The 25,591-nt window shown below is 40.3% G+C and overlaps 1 protein-coding gene across 6 annotated transcripts in view; it reads left to right on the top strand.

The window, feature by feature from the left end:
• The window catches only part of PRKAG2 (protein kinase AMP-activated non-catalytic subunit gamma 2), a 213,099-nt gene extending 192,193 nt beyond the window's left edge, over positions 1 to 20,906 (top strand). For all 6 annotated transcript variants that reach the window (XM_018909172.3, XM_018909173.3, XM_030235995.2 and 3 more), the window contains 10 exons: positions 4,627 to 4,708; positions 6,193 to 6,251; positions 7,698 to 7,743; positions 8,427 to 8,481; positions 10,322 to 10,448; positions 11,162 to 11,327; positions 11,779 to 11,816; positions 15,006 to 15,152; positions 17,236 to 17,329; positions 19,779 to 20,906. In XM_018909172.3, coding sequence (XP_018764717.1) covers positions 4,627 to 4,708; positions 6,193 to 6,251; positions 7,698 to 7,743; positions 8,427 to 8,481; positions 10,322 to 10,448; positions 11,162 to 11,327; positions 11,779 to 11,816; positions 15,006 to 15,152; positions 17,236 to 17,329; positions 19,779 to 19,810 — 846 coding nt within the window. In that variant the 3' untranslated portion in view covers positions 19,811 to 20,906. The remainder of the gene's footprint in view (positions 1 to 4,626; positions 4,709 to 6,192; positions 6,252 to 7,697; positions 7,744 to 8,426; positions 8,482 to 10,321; positions 10,449 to 11,161; positions 11,328 to 11,778; positions 11,817 to 15,005; positions 15,153 to 17,235; positions 17,330 to 19,778) is intronic.
• The last annotated feature ends 4,685 nt before the right edge of the window (positions 20,907 to 25,591 follow it).

Genomic DNA, 25,591 nt, shown 5'->3' with positions numbered 1-25,591 from the left:
GAAGGGTGGTTGTTTCTCAGGGACTGCCTGAAAGATTTGGGTTTGATACTGTGGTCTGCATGTGTATTTTTGGAGGTATTTGTCCTCTCTAGTTTTGTACCCTTAAAAATAGTTGGGAATAAAAATAAGCTGGGAATTTGTCAACTTAGCCAGTGAAAATGATGAATGTTCCTACATCACTTTAGAGCATCCATCCATCAGGAATCAGAGATGATAAAAATGTCAGGGATCAGCTGGGTCTGGTACTGCTTTTATGGGAGCTCTGTGCCAAAGATTGTAAGAAGGAGCTTCTTCCTTTCTGTTGTGATCTGATAAAATAGACATTTCCTGGGCTTACTTAAGGGCTTTCCAGGCAAGTGGCTGATGCTGGCTTATCCAGTGAAACACAGAAACATTTATCAGCCTGCCTTTTGATGGCAGCCACACCACAAAAGTCCTGGCAGGTCTTTGAATGCTGTCTATGCTACTGAATAATGATTTGCATCATCCTCTTGCTTGGTACTGGCATATCTGAAGGTGTTCCATAGCTTTGTTTCTTACTTCTGCCACCTTTGAACCTTTTCAAAGTGAATTTTGTCACAAGGCAGTGGTGCTGAGTTGTGGTTTTCAGCTCAGTAGGATTCTCTGCTCAGCTCTGACCCTTTAGCACCAGGAACTGAGAGAGCTCTTTTCTCACAACCATTTGTCAAGGACAGGAATCTTTTTGCAAGGCAAATGAAGTCAAATATTTCAACAGCAGCAGTCACCCTCCTTGCCTTATGGAGCAGTCCTGGAAGAGAAGTCTGAAGCCCCTGGTTACTTATGGACATAGTTACAGTTTCCATAACAGAGTGTTAGGTAAAACAAACGTGAGTGTTGTACAAACACTGAATTATTGGAAACGAGCTCACCCTCAGTTTTCCTTTCAGGTGGGTTCCCTCATTCACAGATGTTTTACTGGGGAGAGCATTTCTGCAAGGGCTTGTAAAATCCCTGGTATCTGGTAAGGAGGAGTGTCCCTTTCAGTGTTTCCCAGCAGTGAGGAAAAATTTATTCTGCAGGCTGGTGAAATCCTCTGCCCCTGTTCTGGTGTCACTGCCCAGTAATCCAGCTATTTTAGGAGCTCACTAACTGTAAGGGACAAGGTTTTCCAAGCATTCTACCTGGACAACAGGACTTTTATGTCTGGGTCTCTTGCTTTCTTGGTCATGACTGTTGTATTGGAAGAGGCTTTGTCCTCCTTCAGACTTGCAGTGGAAATGCTTGAATGGTGGTGCAGGAACAGTGACCTCCAGAGGCTGTGTCTAACCTAAATTAGTCTGTTCTTTTATTCAGCATATTCACAGTGTAATGAGTTCCTGTAGTAGGAAAAGCTTGTTCCTGTTGTGCTCAGTGTAGTGGAATAGCAGCTATTGTTGAGGTGGTCTGTGATATATCTAGGATTTATTTGCTGTGTTCTTTGGCTGAAATGTGACTCTTCTACTTAAAGGGCAGAATCTTGGAGAAGGCAGTCACACAAAGGAGGATAGCTCTTCTAATTGCAAATGTCTAGACATCTTAGTGGGGGGGAGATGGCATCTGTGGGATACAGCCTAATCCCTGGAGGGCTCCTGAGTCCTGCCCCAGCTGACTGTGAAGTCAGGGTGAATGTCAGAACAACCACTCAATTTGGGTGGATAAATCCCATTTTTAGTGGCTCATTGTGTGTGTTAGGACATGGTTAATGAGAACAAAAGTGCTTTGTTTAAAGAGTGTTTGTACATGGCGTTGAACAGCAGCAATCTAGGGGCTCTGGCTGCTGAACAATGGCTTTGTGAAGGTCAGGCCAGTCCAACGCTGTGGGCTCGAGAATTAACGACACTGTTGGAGGTCCAGAGATGGGCCATGGTGGAGATCTTCAAAGGCTGCTAACTATATATCATCAGAAAGCAAGGTCCTTGTGGGTATTTTCTGCATGAACATCACTGAAACATCTAAAAGTGCTGGACAGAAGCCCAGCTCCACAGCCCTGTGCTTTGGCTGGCCACCAAGCAGTCCTTTGGGCAACTGAAATTGGTCAACCACAGAAACTGCAGGGAAGTGTGAGTGGATGAGTGTCTGTTTGCACTAGCAAGCAGTTTTAGCAAATAAGAATGAAGATGTTTTTTGCTTTGTAATTACCTTGCTTAAATAAGAGACAAATATTAACATTAAGAACTTGATGGCATTGTTACTTTATTTAAAAGGTGACTATGTAACACTTTCTACTGTACAGCTGAAGGCAACAGTTGCAGTGTCACTTGAGCTGTGGTCTAGGACAGCCCAGGGGGTTGAGTTTAAGTGTTTCTTTACTAAATTTCAGTGATTTATTACATAAAATGTTTAATGTTCTAGTGCTTAAGCTAAAATCCTTGTCTTTTCTGAAGGATTTAATTCTGAGCTGTCTTAGTAGCTGGATCTGTTCAGCAGATTTTATCTGTTCAGATTTTCCAAAACGTGTCTTTTAAAGCTAGACAAGATGGCACCTAACTGAAGATTCTTGTGATTCTTGGAGGCAAAGAACTTGCAAGTAAATCAAATAGCAGGATCAGGGCAAGAACTGATCCTTTGAAGAATCCTTTCTTTTCCCTTCTAGATTGTCTGCAAGCTCAGCATCTTGAGTAGTTTATCTTTGGAACTCTCTCTCTTGAAGTGTCTTTTCTGAGTCTAAAATATGACCTCAGCCTTGCTGTCTCACCCATCTGAGCATGGTGCTAGCTGGTGTTCTTTGCTGCTGCTGTGTCTGGGAAAGAAGTAGTAGCAGGAATTTGGAGACTGCCTGAAGTGCTGTGGTTGTCTTTCTACACATTTTCTGCCAGGGGCATGCTTCCCTTCCAGGTTATCAATTACAGGGTTTGTAAACTTGCTGGAGGAGTTGTGTTGCATGCTTGCTATCTGGGAGAAAGCTATTCCCTCCTGGCCTCAATAGGTTAGCTGTTCCTTTCTGCCTCTGAGCCAGCCTTGAACATCTTTTTCTCTTGTGAAAGACTGGGGACGTGAGCTGACAGTGACTGTGACCTTGTATGATGGCTCAAGGTTTCAGGCAGTGTGAGGTGCTTTCCCCTTTTTTTGATGAAGAATGTTTAGAACTTATTTTGCCCCAAGCTGGAGCTGGTCTGTGTGAGCTCACATCTGCTCCCCAAATAGTTCCCTGCTTTTGCTGCATTAACTCAGTGTGATGCTGTTATTTGGGAACACTTCATGTGTCTGGCCAGGAGGGTTTCTTTGTGGTTTCAGTCTCCCTCATGAGTTAGGATGCTCCTGTGGTAGATTTGGTAATGTTTGTTTAGGCTGACTCCTCCTTGTTTCATTCAGCAGGGTGGCTGAACACCTCTGGCACCTTTCTGTTTAACCATTCTCTAGATAAATCCTGTGGATTTAGTCTTACTTGTGGCCCTGGGGTTTTGTTGTTGTTTTTCCCCATGTGGCTTCTTCAGTTTCAGTGCAGTTAAAGGATGATGGCTGATGGTTTTTCCTGTTCATTAATGATATGAGATCTCCAAAGTCAGGAGGCAGCTTTGAGATCTGCCATCTGCTGATGTCTGGAGGGTGGATTTGCTTCTCATGGTCAGGGAGGAAGCAGTCAGGCTGCACAGATGTAGCAAGAAATACAGATCACTGCCTACATCCTTCCTTGCCACTGCTTTATTGGCTGCTGATTCCATTGACTGTGAAGCCCTTTTATTCTTGTTAATCTGATGTAGAGAGGATCCCTTGGCCCATAATTTAAAGTAGACCTTTCAGATACTGATGTGAAATCCTGCTCTGTTCAGAGTGCAGTCATCCAGCAATTGCAATTCTGTGTTGTTTGGACCAAGGACAAATTTCATGGGTACAAAAATAAGGATTGGTTGTGTCCTGGTTTTGTGCCAGGTCAAGATTTGAGCAAGAACCATCCCTTCTGTGTTGTGTTTTCCATAGGAAGCCTGTTTAGGGTGTAGGCAGGACAGGAAGGGTGTCCTACTCCAGCACATCACCAGATCAGGATTCTGAGGTGCACCAGTGCCCGAGTCCTTCATTTCCAGAGAGCCAGAGTTCACAGGGAAGTGTTTCTTTCCAGAGTGACACCATGACCTGTAACCTCTGATTCTGGGGAGGATTCAGTCATTAAAAAACTGAAGTACTTGGTTGATTTCTTTAGCAGCAAAACAGGCTAGGCAATTCTTTTAACTTTCAGTCATATTTAGAATAATCAAACTCTTTTTAATTTGAATAAATCAGGTGTCTAACAGCTGTAGAGGACATGGAACTGCTGTTGTTTCAGTCTCATATTTTTAACAACTTGCTATAGTAAACATGGACTAGAACAAAGCACAGTCTTCATGTGTTGAATGTAAGGCCCTCTCTAGTTCATGGATATATCAGAAGCTTTAATTTAAAGTATTTACAAAATAAAAGAAAAACAGATCTGGTTTTGCTAAACTTTTTCTAGCTTTTTAACCATTTTAAAAGGTAAAGGTTGAAGGGTTTTATTTGGCATTGTGGTTTCTGTTCTGTTTTGAATGCCAGCTACCTGTTACACTGCTTTTGGGTTTTTTCCTGGTGAAAGGGGAAACCTTCTGATGGTGTCTGGTATGTTAAATCAAGGGAAAAATTTGAAATTTATTTTGGTTTGGTTTTTTTTTTCAGGTAAAGAAAGCCTTTTTTGCCTTGGTGGCAAACGGTGTGAGAGCAGCTCCACTGTGGGAGAGTAAAAAACAGAGTTTTGTAGGTAAGTAGTTCTGACATTTTTCAGGATTACTTGAATTTCCAAGGTGCTTTATTGTTCCAGAAGGTGGTCTGAGCCTGGCCATCACATAACATCCTGGAGAAATACTGGCAAAGAGATTTTCTTTTCCCTCCTTATGAGGAGTGAAATGGTGCCAGCTTTCACAACATTGCTGTGCCTTGAGAAAATCATGATGCTTCTGAAATTCAGTCTGGATATTTAAAAATAAACACAGTGGTCAGAGAAAGGAAAATTTGAAGGCTGGAACTGTAAAGGGAATAATGTGACAGTCCAGTATCCTGATACAAGTGCAGTAGGAGGGTGTCTGTGCCTGTGCTCAGTGAGGTGCAGTGAGGATCTCTAAAACCAGAACTGGAGCTACAGAGATGTCCCATGTTGGGTGAAAAACATTAGATCTGTGTAGTGCTTTTTAAAAAAATCATGTCATTAATTACCACAACAATAATCTTCCTAAACTAGATCTCTTTCAGTTGTAAAATGGGGTCACAGTGGCAGTGACAAATAGAATTATATGTATTTCTTGTGACCTGGAACATGGAGGATTCGTGGAAATGAATGGTGGATACTTAAAAAGGCATTTGTTAAAATATTTTAAATCCAAGTGGGGAGGAGCAGTCTTGCAATACACCATAAGAGTGCTGTGTTTTTGTTCTTTATTTTAATTTGATTTAATTTCATGTTCTGTCTATAATTTAGCTCTACTGATTTAAAGCTGACCTCCAGATTAATTTTTCCCTTCCCCATTTCTTAGTTTCTTCAGTTTAGATGTAAGAGTAGTAAACAGTGGAGCAATTGCATCTTCTCAAATCTAGAACTTGAAAGCTCAAAAAAGATTAATATTTTCAGGTAACTAAACTAATCATCAATATTATATTGCATAGCTTGGTGTTGGTGCTTAAAGTATATATACACAATGGATGTGCTATTTTTTTCTTTTGAAAAGTCACATTTCCATACAGGCATTGAAGATTACCATGGAAAAGATTGAATGAAGTTCTGTAATAAGTAATAGTCAAGAAAAATGTATTATACTGTTCCTTCATTTGAGTCTAGGAGTCTGCCTGACTTGGCAAGTACATAATGAGAATGTCTCTTATTCAAAAAGAAAATAAAAGGCAAGAATAGTTCTCCAGCTTGGAAAGATATTCTAAACCCCCCTCTTCTCCTTCCATGCTTTTGGGGGTGGATGTGGTCTGAATTCAAGGGGTTTTTTGAGTCAGATTGAAAGCGAGGAGAAGCACATGGGTTATAATATTGAATATTACTTCAGATGTGTTTTTATTCTATGGTTTTGAAATCCTACTGTTAAATAGTCCAATACTAGTAGTATTTTACATGGATTTAACATTTGTCATATTATATATTGTGAACATAAATAGCTGAAAGATAAAAATAGAGAAATAGCTGAAAGTTCTGTATGTTCAGTGTATATCTAAAGACTTTTTTTTATGTATCACTTGTTACAGGAATGTTAACAATTACAGATTTCATTAACATACTGCATAGATACTATAAGTCTCCTATGGTAAGTATGATGTTAAGCTATAATTTTATAATTTGATCATTTGCCATTCAGTACAGAGACTGATAGACCAGACTGAAAGGTTTATGATGATTCTCATTATTATTTTAGTCTTTGCATGGTAAACTTACAAAGGCTTGGATGCTGTAAAAAATTACTGTTCTTGGAGTGATGGTATAGAATAAACAAGTTAAACTAGTTAAATGTATGCAAATATTTTAGTTACATGGCTGAATTGCACTATCAGTTGGAGATCTGTTGACTTCAATTAACTGTAATTTGAAATTCCAACTGGCAGTCAGTTGATGAAACTCTCTAGCTTGCATGTTCATACAAACATTTGCATCCCTTTCTTGCTCCTGTCAAATCACAATTCCCCCCACCCCACAATTAAAGCATATGTACTGTGTTTTACTAGCTAAAAAATCAAGAACAGTTGGATGGAGCAGACCTCTGATGTATTTGCCGTCTCAGAGCTCATGTTACTTTTTAAAATTGATAGTGAAATTCTCATCAGATGCCAGTAGGGTGGTGCACTGTCCTTTCTTCATGTTAAAGAATCCTTTTTTTCTCCCTGGGGATTGACAAGGAGTGGGGGGAGGAACAAATGAAAAGTGCTTGCACACTGGTAACTTATTTAAAATTGTTTCTGTGTTGTAATGACCCTCTGCATCAATATTACTGATTTTTCATGAGACTTTGCCTAATGAGTTCTCACTCATTTACATTGTCTAAGGTCCTGTTCATAGCTTCTGCTTAAAGTGGCAGCAGGAAAGAGGAGAAGCCTGAGAAGGGACAATATCTTACTTAAGTGACTGATGCAGTCTTCTGTAAGAAAAATAAATGTTACATCAGGGAATTCTCTAGTTTCAGTAAGTGACATTATGCAGAAAATATAATTCTTAAAGTATTTTAGTCACTCTTCCTGAAAGCACCAGGACATACAGTAGAAGCACATTGCTGCTCATGTGCCACACAATATCCACCACTGAGTGATGAGGAACATCCAGGTGCTTTCACCCTAAAAGAAATGCTCTTGCTTGTTAATGGTCAGGTAACTTTATTCTGTTGGCATTAAGTCAGGTGATCATGGTAAGCTTTTTACTGGTGTGGGTGTGTGAGGAATCCCCCGAGGGTTTACCCTGGATGGTTGTTTGAAGGTGGTAAAAATGACTGAGATGATGTCTCTGAGTCCAGAAAATACCTGGACTGCAAACGTGGACCAGTAAAAGGCTTTCCTGTCCCCTGAAATGATAAATCCAGACTTGTACTCTGCAGTAGGGGCAGGATTGCACCCTTTCTCCTTGTTACAAGAAATGTTGTGTTGGACTGTTCTTACTCTGTTAGATTTTCAGCGGTGAAATAAAATTATTCAGATGTTTACAGTGTTAATGATGGGTTTAAAATGAAATTACTTCAACTTGAACTTCCATCATCTACTCGTTGTAGGTTCAGATTTATGAATTGGAGGAGCACAAGATAGAAACCTGGAGGGGTAAGAATATTTACTACTTGGTTGATAATTTACTAGGTTCTGATGTTTTTCAGTATAGTGGATTCTGAATTCATCATAGACTTCTCTCCATATATTTTTTTTAATGAAAGCAGAAATAGTAAAAGCTTCTCTTTGGGCTTCTATTCCTTATTTTTCTACCTGAAACAGCCATGGGCTGGTGATCTGGGCTGTGTAACACTTTGCCCCTCGTTCATGGCTCTTTAAGAAAGGAAAGAAGCCAGTGGAGTGAGGCATATGAGAAGTGGGAATGACCAGAGCTGTGCCTGAGTGAGCTGCACACTGCAGCCAGAAATTCCTGCAGAATTCTGGGTGTGACCAGAGGTGCTGAATGCAGAGAGGCAGCTCCATGTACAAAGCAGTGTGCATCCCCTGGAGTGGGACATGGAGGTATCTGTGTGCAGCACACACTCACAGAACCAGGAGGAGTAAAGGATTATTCGTTGTAATTGCAGTGACCTCTGCTGGTATCAAGCTTAGTCCTGCTTTTAAATTTTATGTCTTTTTAATGTCAATATAGAGCACTGTGCATAAATGGTAGAATAACTAACTGTAAATTGCTGTCTGCCCCTTAATTTTGTATGAATGAATTCATGAAATGCTTTCATAAAAAAGCTGATGTTTTCGTTTGAAGTGGTAACAGTCTATTAATTTTCTAACCACAGAGCTTTATTTACAAGAGACTTTTAAACCTTTAGTGAACATCTCCCCAGATGCAAGGTAGGATTTCACTGTTCACTCTGCTTAACTTGAAATACACTAACTCTGTCTCAACTCTGAATTTAAGGCCTCTTTATATGTAAGAAGAAACAATTTGTTTTGTAAACTACAGTACAATAAAGAAGGACTGTCTTTTAATATAATCAAGAAGGGGTGAGAGCTTTTTTTTATTGTGAGTGAAGACTTCTTTGATTATCCTTAGAAGGGAATTTTAAATTGAACTTTTGTGGTTTATCAGCATAACTGTTCTGGTAAATGAGCTAGACATGGGTCAAAATTAAAATGCAAAACAGCCAATAGGATGACCCTTCAAGCTAGCCTGCAGGTCATCTTTATTTCCTGAAAATCAAAACATTTAGAGCTCTTCAGCTGTCTTGTTCTCAGCAGTCACAGTATTGGGAACTTAAAGCCCTTTTCAAGGGAAGTAACTTCCCTTAACTGAAGGAGAGACAATATTTCTGTGGTTTGTTCTGCTCTACTGTAAGGCTGTTTCTTAGAATATAAATGACTGTCCTTTTCTTCTTGATGGAAGTTGAAAGAAATAGTATTTAAACTGTCATTGTATCTTATGTAATAAATAACTTGAGAGGAAGATTTAGTTGAGCACTACTGAATTGCTGAACTGGAGGCTGAAGTTCTGGTTCTTGCTTTCAGTTTGTGGACCAGGATTGTTTGTGCCCTGGTGAAGGGATCTCCAGTGATTACACTGAAGTAATGATATCCTCAGTGGAATTGCCATTTAATCATGAATAAGTCATTCAATTCAGTCATGAGGGATGTATTTTGAATGGTGGCAGGTTGCAAAAAATTGTTAAGACAGCAAAATGGCCATAATTGTTTTCAGTCAGAGAGCAGCACAAGCAGCTTTGCCATAAAGAAGATGCAGTAAAACTTTAGTAAAAGGTTACAGCAAGTCAGCTTCACACCTGATCCAGAGAGGGGCTTGGGTTGTGGGACAGTCAGTCTGCAGCACTTGGGAGTTGTTAAACACTCACTCCAGGAGTGGGGTCTGCAGCACTGGGGGAATCTTGGCTCTGTGTGCCTTCAGTGGGGCTATTTCATCCCTGGGATGGACTCAGAACACACAGCTTGTCTTTGGGAAGAAGCCTCCTTCAGCAAGTAGGTGTTCATCAGAGTTTCACCAACCTTTCTACTTGCTAATTTATTGCAGTTGTTGGTCAGCTGCTTTATCATGGTCTTAATACACCAAGGGAAAAAGTAAAAAGTCTCACTTGTAAGAAGAGCAGACTTGCACAGGTTGGAGTGTTGCTAAATCCTAGTCTGCAGTGCATGGGAATGTTTTAGATCTCCTAAGGATAATTTTTACCAATCCCCAGTGATAATTCAGTGAAATTATTAGATAACTATTGAGGTTATTCACATATATGCATGTAGCCATAAAAATGTTCTCTGTAGAAAATGCTACAGAAATTTGGGATTCTTTAAGTGCAGGAACTGCATTTTTCACAGTTTGTCTATTAACAGAAAGACCCATTCTGAGTGCAGGGATGCTGCAAGCACAGCACTTACTGAAAAAAACAATTTACAGTTGTGAAGAAATTTTTTTTCTGTACTTTATACCACAAAATGAACTTTCCATGACATTTTCTTAATGGATTTAGATTTCCATGAGCATATACTTGTTCATGTGTTGCAAAGCAAAAAGCTGCAAAAGTTAATTTGAAATCCCTCAACTTCTGTTTTTTATAGCATTAAAGATAATGCAAATAATTACCACCTAGACTTCATGTGGATTTATAAATGTGTGCATATGTATCACTTGGCTTTACTTGTTGTTAGCTAGAATTCATTAAAAAAAAACAAATGTTTTTCTCCTCAGCCTTTTTGATGCTGTATATTCGTTGATCAAAAACAAAATCCACAGATTGCCAGTTATAGATCCAGTCAGTGGAAATGCACTTTATATACTTACCCATAAAAGAATCCTCAAGTTCCTCCAGCTTTTTGTAAGTATTTAAAGCCATGCTGTGCTTAACTGATTTTTCCCCACAGTAGATATCTGATATAATTAAGTAATTAAAGTCTTAGTGCAGAAATTTCATAATGAATTTCCAAATTCATTGTGTCTTTGTGTATCTTTTATTGGTAACAGGGAAATTAAAGCTTGATATAATGCCTACAATTTACCTTTACTTTGTTTTACTCCTTTAAAGAAACCTAAACACCAAGGACTTGTCTATTGGTGTAATTTGCTATTGTTTCGGGAACATCTCCTCAGATTCAGGAGTTTGTTTACATGAAAAGAAAAAGGAATTGTCTCCCAGAGATGAGATTGTCATTACTCTGTAGTAATGCTAGTCACAGCAGTGAACAGGAGGCCAAACACAGCAACAAGAATTCAGAATAAATATTCCCATTAATGTTTTCTATCTTCTCTCTCCAGTTTTAATGGGAATGACATAGCTTAGGATTTACAGCTTTTAGTGATGTGTTACTACAAAAAAAATTGAGCAAAAGTCCTAGCTCTATTGTGTTAATTTAGAGCTTTGAACAGAGTTATTTAATTTCTTAATTTCTGCTTTGAACAGCAGCCCCTTAGGTTGTTTGGGTTTTGTGTTAATGTGGAGTCAGGAAACTGCAGTGACCTGTGACCATCACTTGGAGTCTGCAGACAGATGGGTGAATGTCAGAGTAAATCCATTCCTTCTGCCTCCCCTAGATGTCAGAGATGCCAAAGCCTGCCTTTATGAAGAAGAATCTGGATGAACTTGGAATAGGAACCTATCACAACATTGCCTTCATACATCCAGACACTCCTATCATTAAAGCCTTGAATATCTTTGTAGAGCGAAGGATATCGGCCCTGCCTGTGGTGGATGAGTCAGGTGGGTACCACAGTGGGGAGGGAATGCTGCTGGGCCCTGGACTGGTGCTGGGAGGGAGGGCAAAACACAAGAAAAAGTAAAACAAAAAATTTAAAGGCAATTTAAATAATTAAATATAATTTATTAATTAATTCATTAAATATTTAGAATAAATTTTAATAATTTTAATTTTTAAGAATAATTTAAATTTTTAAAATAATTTAAAATTAATTTAAATTTTAAAATAATTTAAAAGAAGAAAAGAAATATAAAGAAATACTTAATGTACAATGTCGGTTGATGGGCTTGGAAGAATTTTCTTTTTTGATAGGTTATTTGGGTTTGGTTTTTTTTTGTCTTTCCTTCTTGGCCTATCATTTCTTTCTTGTGATTATAGCAGATGAAAGCAGGAAGCAAGAAAACTAATACTGAATTTTAAGCACTTCAACTTTCATTTTTCTTTTCTTTGTAGGAAAAGTTGTAGATATTTATTCCAAATTTGATGTAATAGTAAGTATATCTCTTAATTTCTATTAAATATTTTATATGTAGTAAGCATATTTGTAAATTTGTAGTATATGTTAAATATGCAGTAAGTTTGTAGTATGTTTGCAATATGTAGTAAGCAAGTTTGCAAATTAAGTTGTTAACATGACAGTTTTATTTTGTTCCTTTGGCTGTAATTAACAAACTGAATGAAAGAGATCCAATTCAACCTGCACATAATTTTTTTTTATTACTACTTTTATTTAAGTTATCCTTAGTAGTGCTATTTGTAGAAGGCTTTTATTGCTCTGGATGTTACCCAAAATAAGATTTGGCTAGGCATAATCCAGAGGAGGGGATCAAGGCTGGTGAAAAAGCTGGAAGGAATATTCTGGGAAGAATATCTGAGGACTCTGGGTTTGTCTGACGAGGAGAAAAGGGGCCCAGGGGTGATGGGCTCATTGCTCCTGGGGCTTCCTGAGGAGCAGAAATGGAGAATGAGGTGCTGAGCTCTTCTCCCTGGGATCCAGGACGTGTGGGAATGGTCCAGAGCCACCCTGCAGGGCTCCAGATGGGGCTTTAGGAAGCATTGCTTTGCCAAGAGGTGACTGAACACTGACCAGGCTTCCCAGAGAGGTGGGCAATGCCACCAAGGCTGTCACTGCTCAAGGGGCATTGGGCAGTGCCCTGAATAAAATGCCTCAGCTTTTGTTCCTCCCTGGAGTGTCAGGCTCTTGGGCCAGGTGATCACGGTAGGTCCCTCACAGCTGAGCTGTTCTGTTCTGGTTGGTTTCTGTTTTTGAGTGAGGATTTCCTTTCTCCAGCTGCTGCCACACCAGTCTGTTCTCAGAGAGAGTGCAGATTTCTCTGTGCAGTCTGAGTGCTTTGTACAGCTTGACCTTCTCCTCAGTGATGTAAAAACTGCTTGGCCCATTCTTTTGTGTCTCTGACTCCAGAGACTTGCATCTGTATTCCTTCTGCCTTAGATCTAATCCAGGATTTCCCTCAAGATTCCAGTTGCATACTCAGATTCATGCCATCATTTCCCAGCCTCTAAGAGCAAGGGCTTTTCTGTTCTCATGGCTTTCAGAAACTTGAAAAAAAATTATATATATTTATCCCTACCCCCTCCCAGCTGTGTGCCACTGCTTTCTAATGGCAGCATCTGACAACTCCATTATTTTCTAAGAGGTTTCACTGCCCAGGTTGCCACCAACTAGCTGCACTAATGAAGAATCCAGCTGTCTGAAACACTGCCTAGAAGGCATTCAGTAAAATGGAGAATAGTCCCAAGTGGAAATACTTTAGCTTATAAATATCTCTGGCTGCAAACATTGTTCTTAATATTGAAAGCCCTGTGATGTCACTGCTCTTGCCTGTCATTTCTAGGCACTTGTCTTCATTATTTGGGATTCTCTCTGTGTAAGATCCTGTTCTGCCATAAAAGCTTGTCAGGGAATAAGCAGTAGTTGTGGAGAGAATGACCTGATGTATCAAAGACAATGAAATTTCCCATTTGGTGGATTCAGTGTTTCAGTTTATTTTGTAACTGTGTTAGATTTTTTGAGGCAGGACACGTTTCCTTCATTTCCCATTCTTCTTTAGAAAGACACCAAAAGGAAGAGGGCTCTTTCTGTTTTACACTTCTCATTTTAAGTGATGAGGCAGCAAATTGGATTTTTAGAGATGTTGGATCATTTATCTGGGAAAAAATATGTATTGGGAATTGGATAAAGACTCTACACCACAAAGATAAAATTTTTGGGATATAATTGTTTGCACAAGCTTGTAACATGGGAAAGAGTTAGGGCATCTCTTGATTGGGGTTATTTTTGGTGTTTTCCTCACATGTCCTAGTTTGCTTATTAGCTTTCTAAATAAATCTAAATTCTAGATAAGAATCTGAAAGATTCTGTTCTTAAAAGATAATCACCTCTGAGCTTCCAGATTTCATCAGGCTGCTTCAACCTGATCTTCAGTGAACAGAATTTCCAAGATGGTGATTTTTAACTTTTAACCATGTGGCTAATATCCTTGCTAGGTGGTTGAAGCTATGCCTGTGTGTGCAGCTGGCTAAGTTAATAGATTTCTTTCATTTTAAGAGTTCTGAATTAATTTTTAGGTTCTTGATTGGGGAATGGAATGATGTATAGGAATAGCTTCGTATTGCATCAGTTAATTTGTGTAGGGTGACTTCAGTTTGCAGAGGTTTTTTATGTCCTCTCAATGTCCTTCATTAGGACCTGGTTAAATTAATTAACTAAAATTGGTTTTGTGTTCATGATCGCCTTGAACCTGTCTTGTCACGTTTGGTGTAATTCAATCAAAAAACTTGACCTGAGTATCTTCTAGCCAAAATTTAATTTTATTTTATTGCTTGGTCCAGTGCTTTCATTTAAAAGCTTGCTCTTTGTTCTTCCTTCAGTGCTTCAGCAGCAAAATCAGTAGGCCAGGGTGTGCCAACACTTCTAAAACACCACAGTGGTCTCACCTACAGAAAGCTTTTGCAGGTTTGGACAGAGTCCTCTCCCTGCAGGCATGATCCTGTTCTTAGAATGAAAGTGAAAAATGTCAGCTTTCAAATTCCTTCAATCTCTTCCTGTTAGTGGTGGGGATGGAGTTTCATTGTTATTATTCTTAGAGTACTTATTAAAGTACACCCAGACACACAGATTGTCACTGAATGACAGCACCAGCTGAGTCCAGGAGAGGGAGTTTGAGCCCACAAATTAGGAAGGTGAAGAATGAATTTGCTCTCTACTCAGCTCTCAGCCACTGACATCTACTCTGTGGGTGGTGTTCAGAACAGTTGGTGCCTTCCCCAGCCCTATGAAAAACAAACAACAAAGACTTGTATATTCTGTGTGGTGTGAACTCTGAAGAGCTTCACCTTTACATTTGCTACTCATGGCAAAGGCAGGAGGAGGGACAGCCAGCCAAAGGTGAACTACAGAGTAAGGTTTTGACTGTCCTAATGCCTATGCCCAGTTTGATCAATGAACCCAGGGTGTCAGATGGTGTTCAGCATCACTGTGCTTGACAGCTCCCAGAATCTGAAGCTGAAGAGCATCTGCTTTGTTTAATGTGTTACTGGAATGGACTCAGCTTAGACCAGAAATGCCTATCTGCTTGATGCCAAAATATTTACTTTATGGAGTGCTTTCTCACTAAGTACTGAGCTGTCTGATGTGGCCTGGGTTTGTTTTTTTGCAGAATCTTGCTGCTGAAAAAACGTATAATAACTTAGATATCACAGTGACACAAGCCCTGCAGCACCGCTCTCAGTATTTTGAAGGTGTTGTAAAGTGCAGTATGCTGGAAACACTGGAGACCATTGTGGATAGAATAGTGAAGGCTGAGGTGAGTCCCTGCAGAAGAAGTTACAATTTGTGTTATGAAACTGATAAACAGGACAAATTTTTCCTCTTGAAGTTGTTTTGATTACTTGGTGAAAGTATTTTTAATAATTATATTTAATAATACACTATTTATTATATTAAATATTTTAATTATCAAATTACTTTTTAATAATTACAGTAATTAATATTTAACTCAGTCTGCTCTATACACTCAAGTTTTAGATGCTTACAGGGATGTGCAAAATATTTCACAGTATACTTGTAATGATATTCAGTTATTTGCATTTCTTCTTTTATGACATTGCCTAAACTGAGTGCAAAACTTTCCCAGGTTTCTTCCAAGCCTGTCATACGTTTTGCAAACAAATCATTTGTTAAACTCCAGTTTATAGTTTGGCTCAGGAAATTTATTGGGTGCAACTCATTTTGATGCATGATGGAATCCTGCACTGCTCTCATAGAAATGCAGTCAAACAGGGCCATAAAGTGAATTCTTGTGAAGAAGCCTTCACTAACTGCTCTTGTAAATTTTTATCTTTGTGCTGTCCATTCTTTTGGTGCTGTTTATCTTGTTTGTTAGTCCTTACATGCAGAGGTGAATGAGGTCTTCCTCCCCTGTAAGGCTTCTCTGCAGAAGAAAATCAATATTCCCAATTTCAGTCATCTTTGAGGTGTGATCCTCCACCTCAGAGCTCCATTTAGATGCTTTAACTTCATCAGTTACAAGATTTATTTATTTTTGAGGGTTGTAACCAGGCATATACTTGACATGAGGAAAACTTCCACTTTGTTAAGAAGCCCTTGGAACCTCATTAGGCAATTTCTACTTGAAACTTTGAATATTTGCTCTGAACTGAATAATTTTAGCATGATACCCAGACTTCAAACTTGGATTATTTTATTACTATCTTAAGAAGCTTTAGACATTTGTGTTTTAAGAACAACTCCTACCCTCTCTTTCAGTCTAAACACAGTGAGCTTACATGTAAAAATGAGTCAGTCAAAACTACTACACAGCTATTTTTAGCTGCCAGACAACTGCTTGATCTTACAAGCAATTAAACAAATGAAACATTATCCATTTTTCTTGAATTCATTACACTGAGAGAGGAGTAAAGTTATTAAATATGTGCATATGCAGAAACAAATAAACCTGTTTAAAACATCACCAGCATAGTTTTATCAAAAATAAAATATTTTCTCTCAACTTAATAGTGAAGTGAAATAATTCACCTGGGTAAAAGTAAACATATAGTAGGCTCTGAACTTAAGAGAGACACTTCCCTGGTTCTGCAGTGGGTTTTCTCAGTTTGCTCTGGCCAATAAAGCCTCAGGATGCAGGAGTATCCACCTAATTTCCCTAGAGTTAGGACAAAAGTTTTGTGGTGTAAAATGTCCCATGGAAGAGGTTTGTCAGGATAAGATCATTGTTTGAAAATATGGTCTTACTGTTGATAAATCTTTCTTGCCAGTTGTGTCCCTGTGTTTATTTGCATAGGTAAATTGAATCCTGTTTCTGTCTTAGTCTGTTTAAAACAAATGGTTTTAAAACCAATCTGGCACTCACTTTCCATTTTGTATCTTTGTGAGAAGAATTATATTAAAACCAACTCAGAGGTGTCAAAATACAACAAGTTTTAGTGTTGTGTCTCTCTGCTGAGGAAGTTAGGAAGTATTTTTCAGAGGGAATCCCCATTTTATTACTATATCCCCTTTTTTTGGAGACCACTAGCTGAGCTGGGCAGAGGCTGTAACTTGGGGAAAAGTGTTTGATGGGAGTGCCACATTTTGAGAGCAGAAGTATTTTCAAGACCTAGATCTCATCTTACCTGTCACTTCACATCAGATTCTGTTGCCAGTCAGCCAGCTGTGTTCCTTTTAAACATGCACTATTTTCATTTATGTAGGGCAAGCATGGCTGTGTTGCTGTGAGAGAATTGCTATTCCTGACATTTTGAACCATTTTTGGGTTGTTTTTTCCTACTTGTCTTCATGCTGCTTTACTTTAGGGGGTTTGTTTGTTTTTTTTTGCTCTGCCTACTTTAAATTACATAAATATATCTGAGACTCTTCTCCTGCTCCAGGTTCATCGTTTGGTGGTGGTGAATGAAGCTGATAGCATTGTGGGGATCATCTCCCTCTCTGACATCCTACAAGCTCTGGTACTCACACCTGCAGGTATGGATCTGCCCCTGCTGGGTTTCAGCTACTGCCCAGTGATAAAGGTCTGATTTTCAGCTTTTCTAACTGAGTCTAGTCCTTAAACACACAAGTCATTTCAGGAAAAGAAGCTGACAGAATATTGACTGTCAGTCTCCTGGTCACTGAGGAGAGCATGCAGAAGCTTCATCAATGTCCCTGCTGTTCATGTATCTTTTCTAGGGAGGGGGGAAAAAAAAAGTTGATTAATATTTTAAGTGGATGAAGCTGAATGTATAGACAACATCTACAGCAGGGCACCTTCTGAGTTTCTGTACTCTGGCCAAGTGTGCTCACAGCTGTGTTTTCCACTAAAAAATCACTGCTTGGAGCCTTGCTGTTGTCCAGCTGTGCTTGGCTGGCACAGCTTAAGTCAGAGATGGCACCTCAGCCCACCAGAACTCTTCCAGTATCAAACTCCCTTGAGATCAGGTTAAATCTCTAGTAATCAGTCTTAACATGACCAGGTTCTTTTTGACAAAAGTATCCAGCAGTAGGTTTATTTCTCCTACTTGGTTGTGAGGGTTTGGTTTGGCTAGGTTTAGTTTGGTTTTGGTTTTAAGTTTTGACCAATTTCTTAATCTGCTTTATGTTTTTAATTGTAACTTCACTTTAACCTCATAAATTACTTGAGTGTCACAAGAACTAAAGCAAAGCCCTGTTTTGTCTCTGTCAGGAAGGCAAAATGTCTTGAGGATTATTACCATTTTGCCTTCAGACAGATAGAGCCAGATACATACTTCAGAAAAAAAAACCCAAAAAAGTCAATATGTGAGCTTAACTGAAATCTCTTACCTGCCCTGCTAGATAACATAATGATATAAAAGTGTTTTTTCCTCTGTAGACTTTAAAAAAAAAAAAAAAAAAAGGCAATGTACCTTGTTTAAATAGAAATATTTCTGTTCTGAGGAGAAGCAATCAGCCTTACTGCTGGACGTGTTGTGTCAGTCCATCTGGTTCCTTTTAATGACCTGGAAGAGCAAGAGCAGAGCAAGGAACCCCCAGCTCTCTGTGAAAGGATGGATGGGAAATCAGCCCAGAGGTCTGGGTCAAATGGAATCCTTGCCTGGGGAAAGAAGAGGGAGGTGTAAAGACAAGCAGCCAGTCTTGGCAGAGGAGGGAGTTTCATCCATGACTGGAGGGTAGCAGGATCCCAGGAGAGCAGATTTTAGTGCTAATGGTGCAAAGTTCAGACAGAAAAGATGCATTTGGGTGCTGACAAACAAGAGCTTTGTTGTACTGGAGTCACATGGACACCTATGTTGGGACTCTGAGCTGAGCTAAAAGTGCTCTGGAATTACTGCAAAGGGCAGTTCCTGCTCCCACTCTGGGGCAGCACCATCCTCTGGGATCCCTGAACTGACAGGAAACTGAGCCAGCAAAAAAGCTGCAGTTTAGTCAGGCTGGCACCCTGAACCTGCCCACAGAACAGTCTGGTGCTGAGGACAGGGGTTAGATCAACAGAGAGGGCAGAATTGTGCCACTGCAAGAGAGGAGGTGAGGGAAGGTTTTTTGAGGAGTTAAGCATCAGTTTGCGTTTCCACAGGCAACTAGCCAGTTTTAGACTAGAATTTGTCTAATGCAGAGAGGATGTCTGCCATGTAAATCAGATTTGTAGAGTGTGAAATGTGACTTTGCTCCTGAGAACACCAGATAAATCACTTGTCCAGTTCTCTTCACAGATGGAAAGGAAAATTTATGGACTGGCAGGAATTGAAACCAGCCTGTGTTTGGGAAAAAATTAACAGTTGTGATGTGAAAACATTTAATGAATCTTTCAGTGTTTGATAATACATTACAAGCAGCAACTCCAGGTTTCTGGCAAGAGATTCTTATTCTGTAGAGTTGGATGCTGAATCCAAGCTCATCACAGGGTTCAGTCATTGCCCAGCATGTTTGAGAATCTGGAGAAGAGGTGAGATGCTGCACAGTCCTGCTGGACAGGTCTCTCAGATCCCTGCTGTAAGCAAAATCTGCCTCTGAGCCAGAAAAAATGGATCCATCAACAAAGTGTAGTTAAACTCAATTCTTCCATCATTTGTGCTCCACCAGGACTCATTTTCTGGGGGCTCTTATGATGATTAAGCTTGGCTCTAAGCTGAGGGACAGGTTTGGGCTGTGGGTTTTTAGTTGGGAGTTTTTAAACAAATTTTTTTTATGTGCTGGGGAGAATCTTCAAAGGCATTTGGAGTAACTTCCCAGAAGGGTTACTTCAACTTAGCAGTGAAATTAAAGCAGTGATGGTCTCGAGCCTCCCTCGCTCTGTCTCACGTTGGCATTTAGCAATTCTGCAGTTTATTCTTTATAAATGTTGTGTTTAGGAGTGTGATTTTGGTAATGTGATCAGGGAAAGTTGCAGCAATTGGAATGAGCTGCTCCAGTTGTGTGTAGCCAAGGAAATGACAGCTGCTTTCCTCTTCTGTTCCAGGTGCCAAACAAAAGGAGAACGAGAGCGAATGACTGCTGTGAATGTAAACATTTGTAGGAGAACTTGAACAGAGTTTCTGGGTCGTTTGTCTCAAGAGCAGTGACTGCAGTGGAACAGAGCAGGATGGCTGAGAATGTGTTTTGGGACTTAGTGATGGATGATGAGTCTCTTCCCCCCAGTGATGTCGCAAAAAAAGCAGCATGACAAAAGCTTATGTTAAAATGTAGGCTCGTATTTCTTCAAAATGTCTTCAAAACATTTGCTGGAAGACTTCACATGATGTCCTTCATTAAAATGCACTGTACTCTGAAACTTTTTCATTTTGTATTTGACAGAAGTCACTGGTCAGCAATGGATATATGTGGCATAAGGCAAGTGTATGGCATATTCATATCATAGTGCCTTATGTCAAAATACAGCAATATGTCATCACTGTTGCCCATCACTGTCCAAGGAAGTGTTGTGCTAAACGAGACACTGTATTTGAATGTGAAAGTCTTTAAACCTAAAACCAAATCAGTTTCAGTTCTCATTAGATTTGTCATAAAAGCTGTAATTTGGGTATCGGTAGACTTCTTTAAAACTTCAATGACAGTTTTGTGTTCAATGTTGCATTCTGAACTGAAATGTAAAACAAGACTGATTTAAAAACAGCTTTATTTATTTTTACTTTCATGACAATTTTTTACACATCTTTGGTGGATAGCTGAAATTTCACCATATCCATTAATAAACTGTTGATTGTTATACAAACAAGTGGGAGATTTTTCTCATTATTTAAAACTTTGGAGTTGCAGAAGCTGTGCCCTGTTCACCAGTCCGTTACTTGAGCTGAAGATTTCGGAATCGTGGATTGAAAGTGCTCTGTCCTGTCATACACAGGCACCATGGAGGAAATGAGGTGCCAGAGGACAATATTTTCACCTGTATTAAAGTGTAAAATGATGTTTGTACAACGGAAACCCAAAACTTTTTATTGTATATGATTTGTACAGAAGCGGAGGAGCGAGGAAAGCTGTGGGGTATTTGCTCATGTAAATGTACTGTAAAGTTTGAAGATGAGACTTTTATAATTGTAGATTCTTGTAGATGGAAGAAATTAAACCCTACAACATCAGTTTGGTTTTAGCAGTTCGTGCCGAGTTCTTTCGCATGTATGAATGTACATGCATTGGGATTAGTGCAAACCAGGAGCATTCTTATTTTCCTCTGAATTTAAAGGTGGCTTATGCTGGTGGAATACTGTAGGTAGGACATCTCTACTGTCTTTCCAGCCTGAATACTGCACTGGAATAATGCAGGAAAGAGATACAATATTTTTTCATTTATAAATTTGGAGGTAAAAGGTGAAGAGTTTCCAGTTTGCTTATAAAATGTAAATATAATAGTAATAATAGTAATGAAAAACTTCCTTTAGAACTTTTCTTCTTTCTAGAATTTAAATTCTGAACTAAATGTGTGAAAACTTCCTTCTTACAAGTATCGTTCATGACTAAAAATATTCCTGTAGTACATGATGGAAACTGTTCACTTTGACTTTCTTCCAGTTTCTTACCTTGTGAAAAACATTGTCAGCACCTTTTCTGACTGGGTAAATATTGATTCTGTTCCCTGCAATTCCAGGTGGTATTGAACTGGAGCAGCTGCTTTGTCCTAAGAGCAACAACCTGGTGCTGGTTGCTGCCATCAGAGCTGACCTCAGCCCAGCTCTGATTAGCCTCATGTGGGAGATGGAGCAATTCAAACTAAAAAAAGTGGCTCTCATTCTTCATAGGGTGTGTGGAGGGGAGAGTCTGTGGTAGGAAACTGATGCAGGGTAAGTGGGCAGTAGTGCTACCTGCAAATGCCACAGAAACCACATGGATGCAGCTTTGTGAAAGCAAGGTTCTGCTCCAGCACAGGCACTGCAGCCTCCTCTGGGAGATGGGGTGGCAGGGAGGTGCCCAAAAGCATCCTGGCATCTCTCTATCACTTGTGTGCATGAGCACATTCTTCAGCCCTCTGGTCAAGGTATTTTTAAAGATAAGGGTTGAACCACTGGTAATTTTTTTATATCTGTTTTATAGCACAAATTCTTCTGTCCCTGTTCATGCAGATGCTGTGGGCCTGCCTGCACGCTGCAGTGTGCAGAAAGCCAGGATGAATTTGCAGTTTTCAGATAACCACATACAAACTTCCCATTTTCACATTATTACAACTGCTGTTGACATGTTGTGGACTAGCAAAAATAGGGAGAACAGCCTCCTCAGTGGCACAAAACTGTGTTTAGAGAATTTCCACCCTTTCTTTCTGGAATTCAGCTCTGAAGTGTGCCTGTGTGAGTGGCAGAGCTGTGATGTGACCCCACCAGCAGCAATAAACAGCACTGCCATCAAAACACACTCTGCTTGTGCTGGCACCAGTGCCAGTGCTAATGCAGTAAACAAAGCTAAAGAAATCTTGTCGTTTTTAATACAGATCAGTTTTCTACAGAGCTAGAAAAATGCTTGTTCTGGCACAAGGGAGGGACAGGAGTAAGTAAATGAGGGTGGAGAGAGGAGGGGTGACTCAGCAGCGCTGCCGCATGTTCCAGATTAAAGGGATAGTGTAACTAAAGCTTCAGTCTAGGGCTCTTCATGCAGCTCATTAGAGGTCACAGCCATAAAAAATAATTAATAAAATGTCATTAGATTCCAGTTCTTGTGCATTGTCCCCTCTGCACAGGCAGCAAGCAGTACTTACAGATCTGAGACCACAGCAGCAGCTCCAGAAGCTCCTTTCCTTGTCACAGACAGGACCATGCTGCAGATGGAGGGGTCAGTAAATGTCCCCTGTGACTCCTGAAAGTCTCTTCAGTGGTGCAGGTGAAAAATGGGTTCTATTTTAACCAGCAGGACTGTAATAACATCTGATTGATGCCTTTGCTTTCCTGTGCATTTCCTTGCACAGCAAGAGATGTCTGTGAAAGATAATTATTCTGAAGGGCTTGTCTTGGAAGGGCTTTTACCTACTCTGGATATTTTTAACTGCTTAGTTGTAAGAAAATGTTTCTCAGTAGACTTCAGCCCTCAGGATTTTTCCGTACCTAGAGATGCTCTGAACTGAGGAGAAATCACCCTTTGCTGACATTGATGAAAATTATTTTCCTGTTTTACTTCTGGAATCCTTTAGGTAAAGGGTCTGAGATCAGATGGTATTTGCTGTTTGCTAGGAAGTGAATTCAATTGTTGTGTATCTGAGGCCTATTCATCTTTTATTAAGGGATACTGTTGTGCTGGGAATGTTGGAGTAAAAACAGAAAGAACAAGCCTTGATTTCCAAGGCCTGAGCTCCTGTCCTCGTGGCAGACAGGAGGAATCTGACTGAAGAAGTTCCAAGATTGCACATGGAGAACAAAACTTCTTGCCATTTTTGGAGGGAGCACAGGATAAGTTGGAGCTTTTCAGTTTTGGTCCAACTAGAAGTGAAACCACACGTGCTTAATCCTGTCTCACAGCAGGCCCTGAAAGTGCTCCCACTGAGCTTTCCAGGCAGCTTTAGAAGTAACCAGTTTAGTTCTAAAGTTTCTGTGAACTTTCACCCATATTGAACACTTATTAAGGGTAATTTCCAGAGGAAAATGCCATTCCGGATAATTTAATGCTACCCTTGTACCCACATATGCATTTATGCAAAAAGAATGTTCTGCAGACACTGCTCTTTACTCTTCAGGACTTAATTTAAATGTGGTTTTGAAAGTCACTTTCTTGGTACTCATTTGTTTTCTGGTGGTTGCAGTCAGACCTGTTCCTGCTGAAGTGGATGGGCAGGAGGTGACCTGTACTCACACATCAAATTGATTCCTTCAGAAAAAGCTCTGTGCAACGTGTGTCCCTGCCAGCTGCACAGCAGGACCTGCAGGGCACCAACCCCTGGTGTCAGCAGCCCCTCTGAACCGAATTAATCCCTTAATTTGCTCCTACCAACATTTTGCCAGCGTTTCTATCTGAATATTGCAAAATACAATCCCTGTGAAAAGGCAGGAGGGAGCAGAAAGGAGTGCAAGGCTGAACTGGATGTACTCTGTAACCTCTGCAGGCAGCAAGGGCTGTGCTGTGCCTGTGGAAGCACGCCCAGTGCAAACACTGGACACACTTCAAAACACTCCTTGGGAAGGTCCTGCTTTGCTGAAGGACAGAGCAGGTAATTGTGCTGGTAATTGCTGCTGCAGGAATTGAAGGTACAAGTCAGAGCTGTTCTGCATTTGGGAGGGGGTGGCTGTGGGTTTGCCTGTGCTGGATTAGTGTAAAAATACTTGGCTGTTGAGTTACCTTTACTATATGAAATCTATTGTGGTTGTTTCTCCAACAGAAAAAGTAGATACAGGCAGCAAAAGAGAGTCATGCACTGTTTGTCCAGCCTCCCTCAGCATCCTGATCTCCCCTCAGACACTCACCCCAGCCCTGCTTTGCTGTTTTCCCCCTTGGTATCTTGTCTTTCAGAACCACATCTGATGTGTTGCATTCTTTGAGCATGTTATCTCATTTGCCATTAATGTCATTTATCATCTGAACTGATCCCAAGGCTGTGTTTGATTTGAGGGAGAGCCTGGCAGAGGGAGGCAGGGGGAAGGCCTGGAGCACAGCCAGTGCAGAGGCACACAGGGGGTATGTCACTTGTCCCCCAGCTCTCTGAACTCAGAGCTCAACTTGCAAACACTGCAGAGGTGAGGAGGCTGCAGCAGGAGCAGGGAATGCACAGGCACAACCCTAATTCCTAATGCAATGATGCTGTGGAATGCTGCCCTGGGAAAACACAACCTGAGCATCACACCTGGATTGTTGCAGGGGGAGAGGATTTAGCAAAGGAGAACTTGGAGTGTGGGGCTGTTCAGCCCTAAATGTATAAACAACATGAATTCAGATAATGCACAATGCCTGGACTGGACATTCACAGCCACAGGTGTGCTGTCCCTCTGCTCAAAGCACTCCAGAAGTGTTCAGACTTCACCTGGGCAGGAGAAATGCACTAACAGCCTTACCACAGTCCACATCCTCTCACCTCTGCTTAAGCTGCTGCCACTTGAGTAGCAGCACCCCAGAGTGCTGCCAAAGGCCATCAGCAGTGTCACCCAGCCCTGGAGCATGGAAAAACAACAAACTTCCCTGAAAGCTCTGTAATTCCCTGTATTCCCAGTGCCCCAGCCAAGACAAATGAAGCACTAACAGGATCCTGCTGGAGGAAGGATTATTATGCAATTCTCTTCAATGAAAGAGTGGAAGAAAAGGAAGTTAAAGGTTTTTCTTCAAAATAAACCCACACCCAGGATGGATGAGTTCTGTGTTGCTGCTGACAAGCATCCTAAGGTGAGATGACTCCATTGCAATTTGAGGCAATAGAGCAAATGAAGAGGGAAGAACAGAAACCCTGCAGTAGTGAACTCCCCTAAACAAGCACAGAGTGAGCCAGGGGCAAGGTAACAGAAACCAGAAAAATAAATAGACACAGCTCCAAAAGGAGAGTGGGACAAGAAACAGAGAGTAAGGGAAAAGATCTAATCAAAAGAAGTGGAAGGAACAAAAACAGAAACTCCCACAAATGAAAAAAAAAATGCTGATGCTCATCACTCTGACCATGTGGAGGGATATGGACATATATCCTGAAAATACAGGTTAAGTTTCACCAGAGTAAAAAGCCCAGTGCCAAAATATGATAGGCAAGTAATAAGAACTGTAAGGAGATAGAAACTGAAAGCAAAACTACCACAAAGTTCAGTTATTTTTCCAAATCCATGTATGTCACTGGAAGGTAATTCTTTTCTCAGTCCCCTCAGTCTTCTGGCTCAGTAAAAAGCC

The sequence above is a fragment of the Serinus canaria genome, chromosome 2 (assembly GCF_022539315.1).
Source record: "Serinus canaria isolate serCan28SL12 chromosome 2, serCan2020, whole genome shotgun sequence".
Classification (NCBI taxonomy): Eukaryota; Metazoa; Chordata; class Aves; order Passeriformes; family Fringillidae; genus Serinus; species Serinus canaria.
Note: the sequence above shows the minus strand (reverse complement) of the source record. Positions and strands in the feature narration are given on the sequence as shown.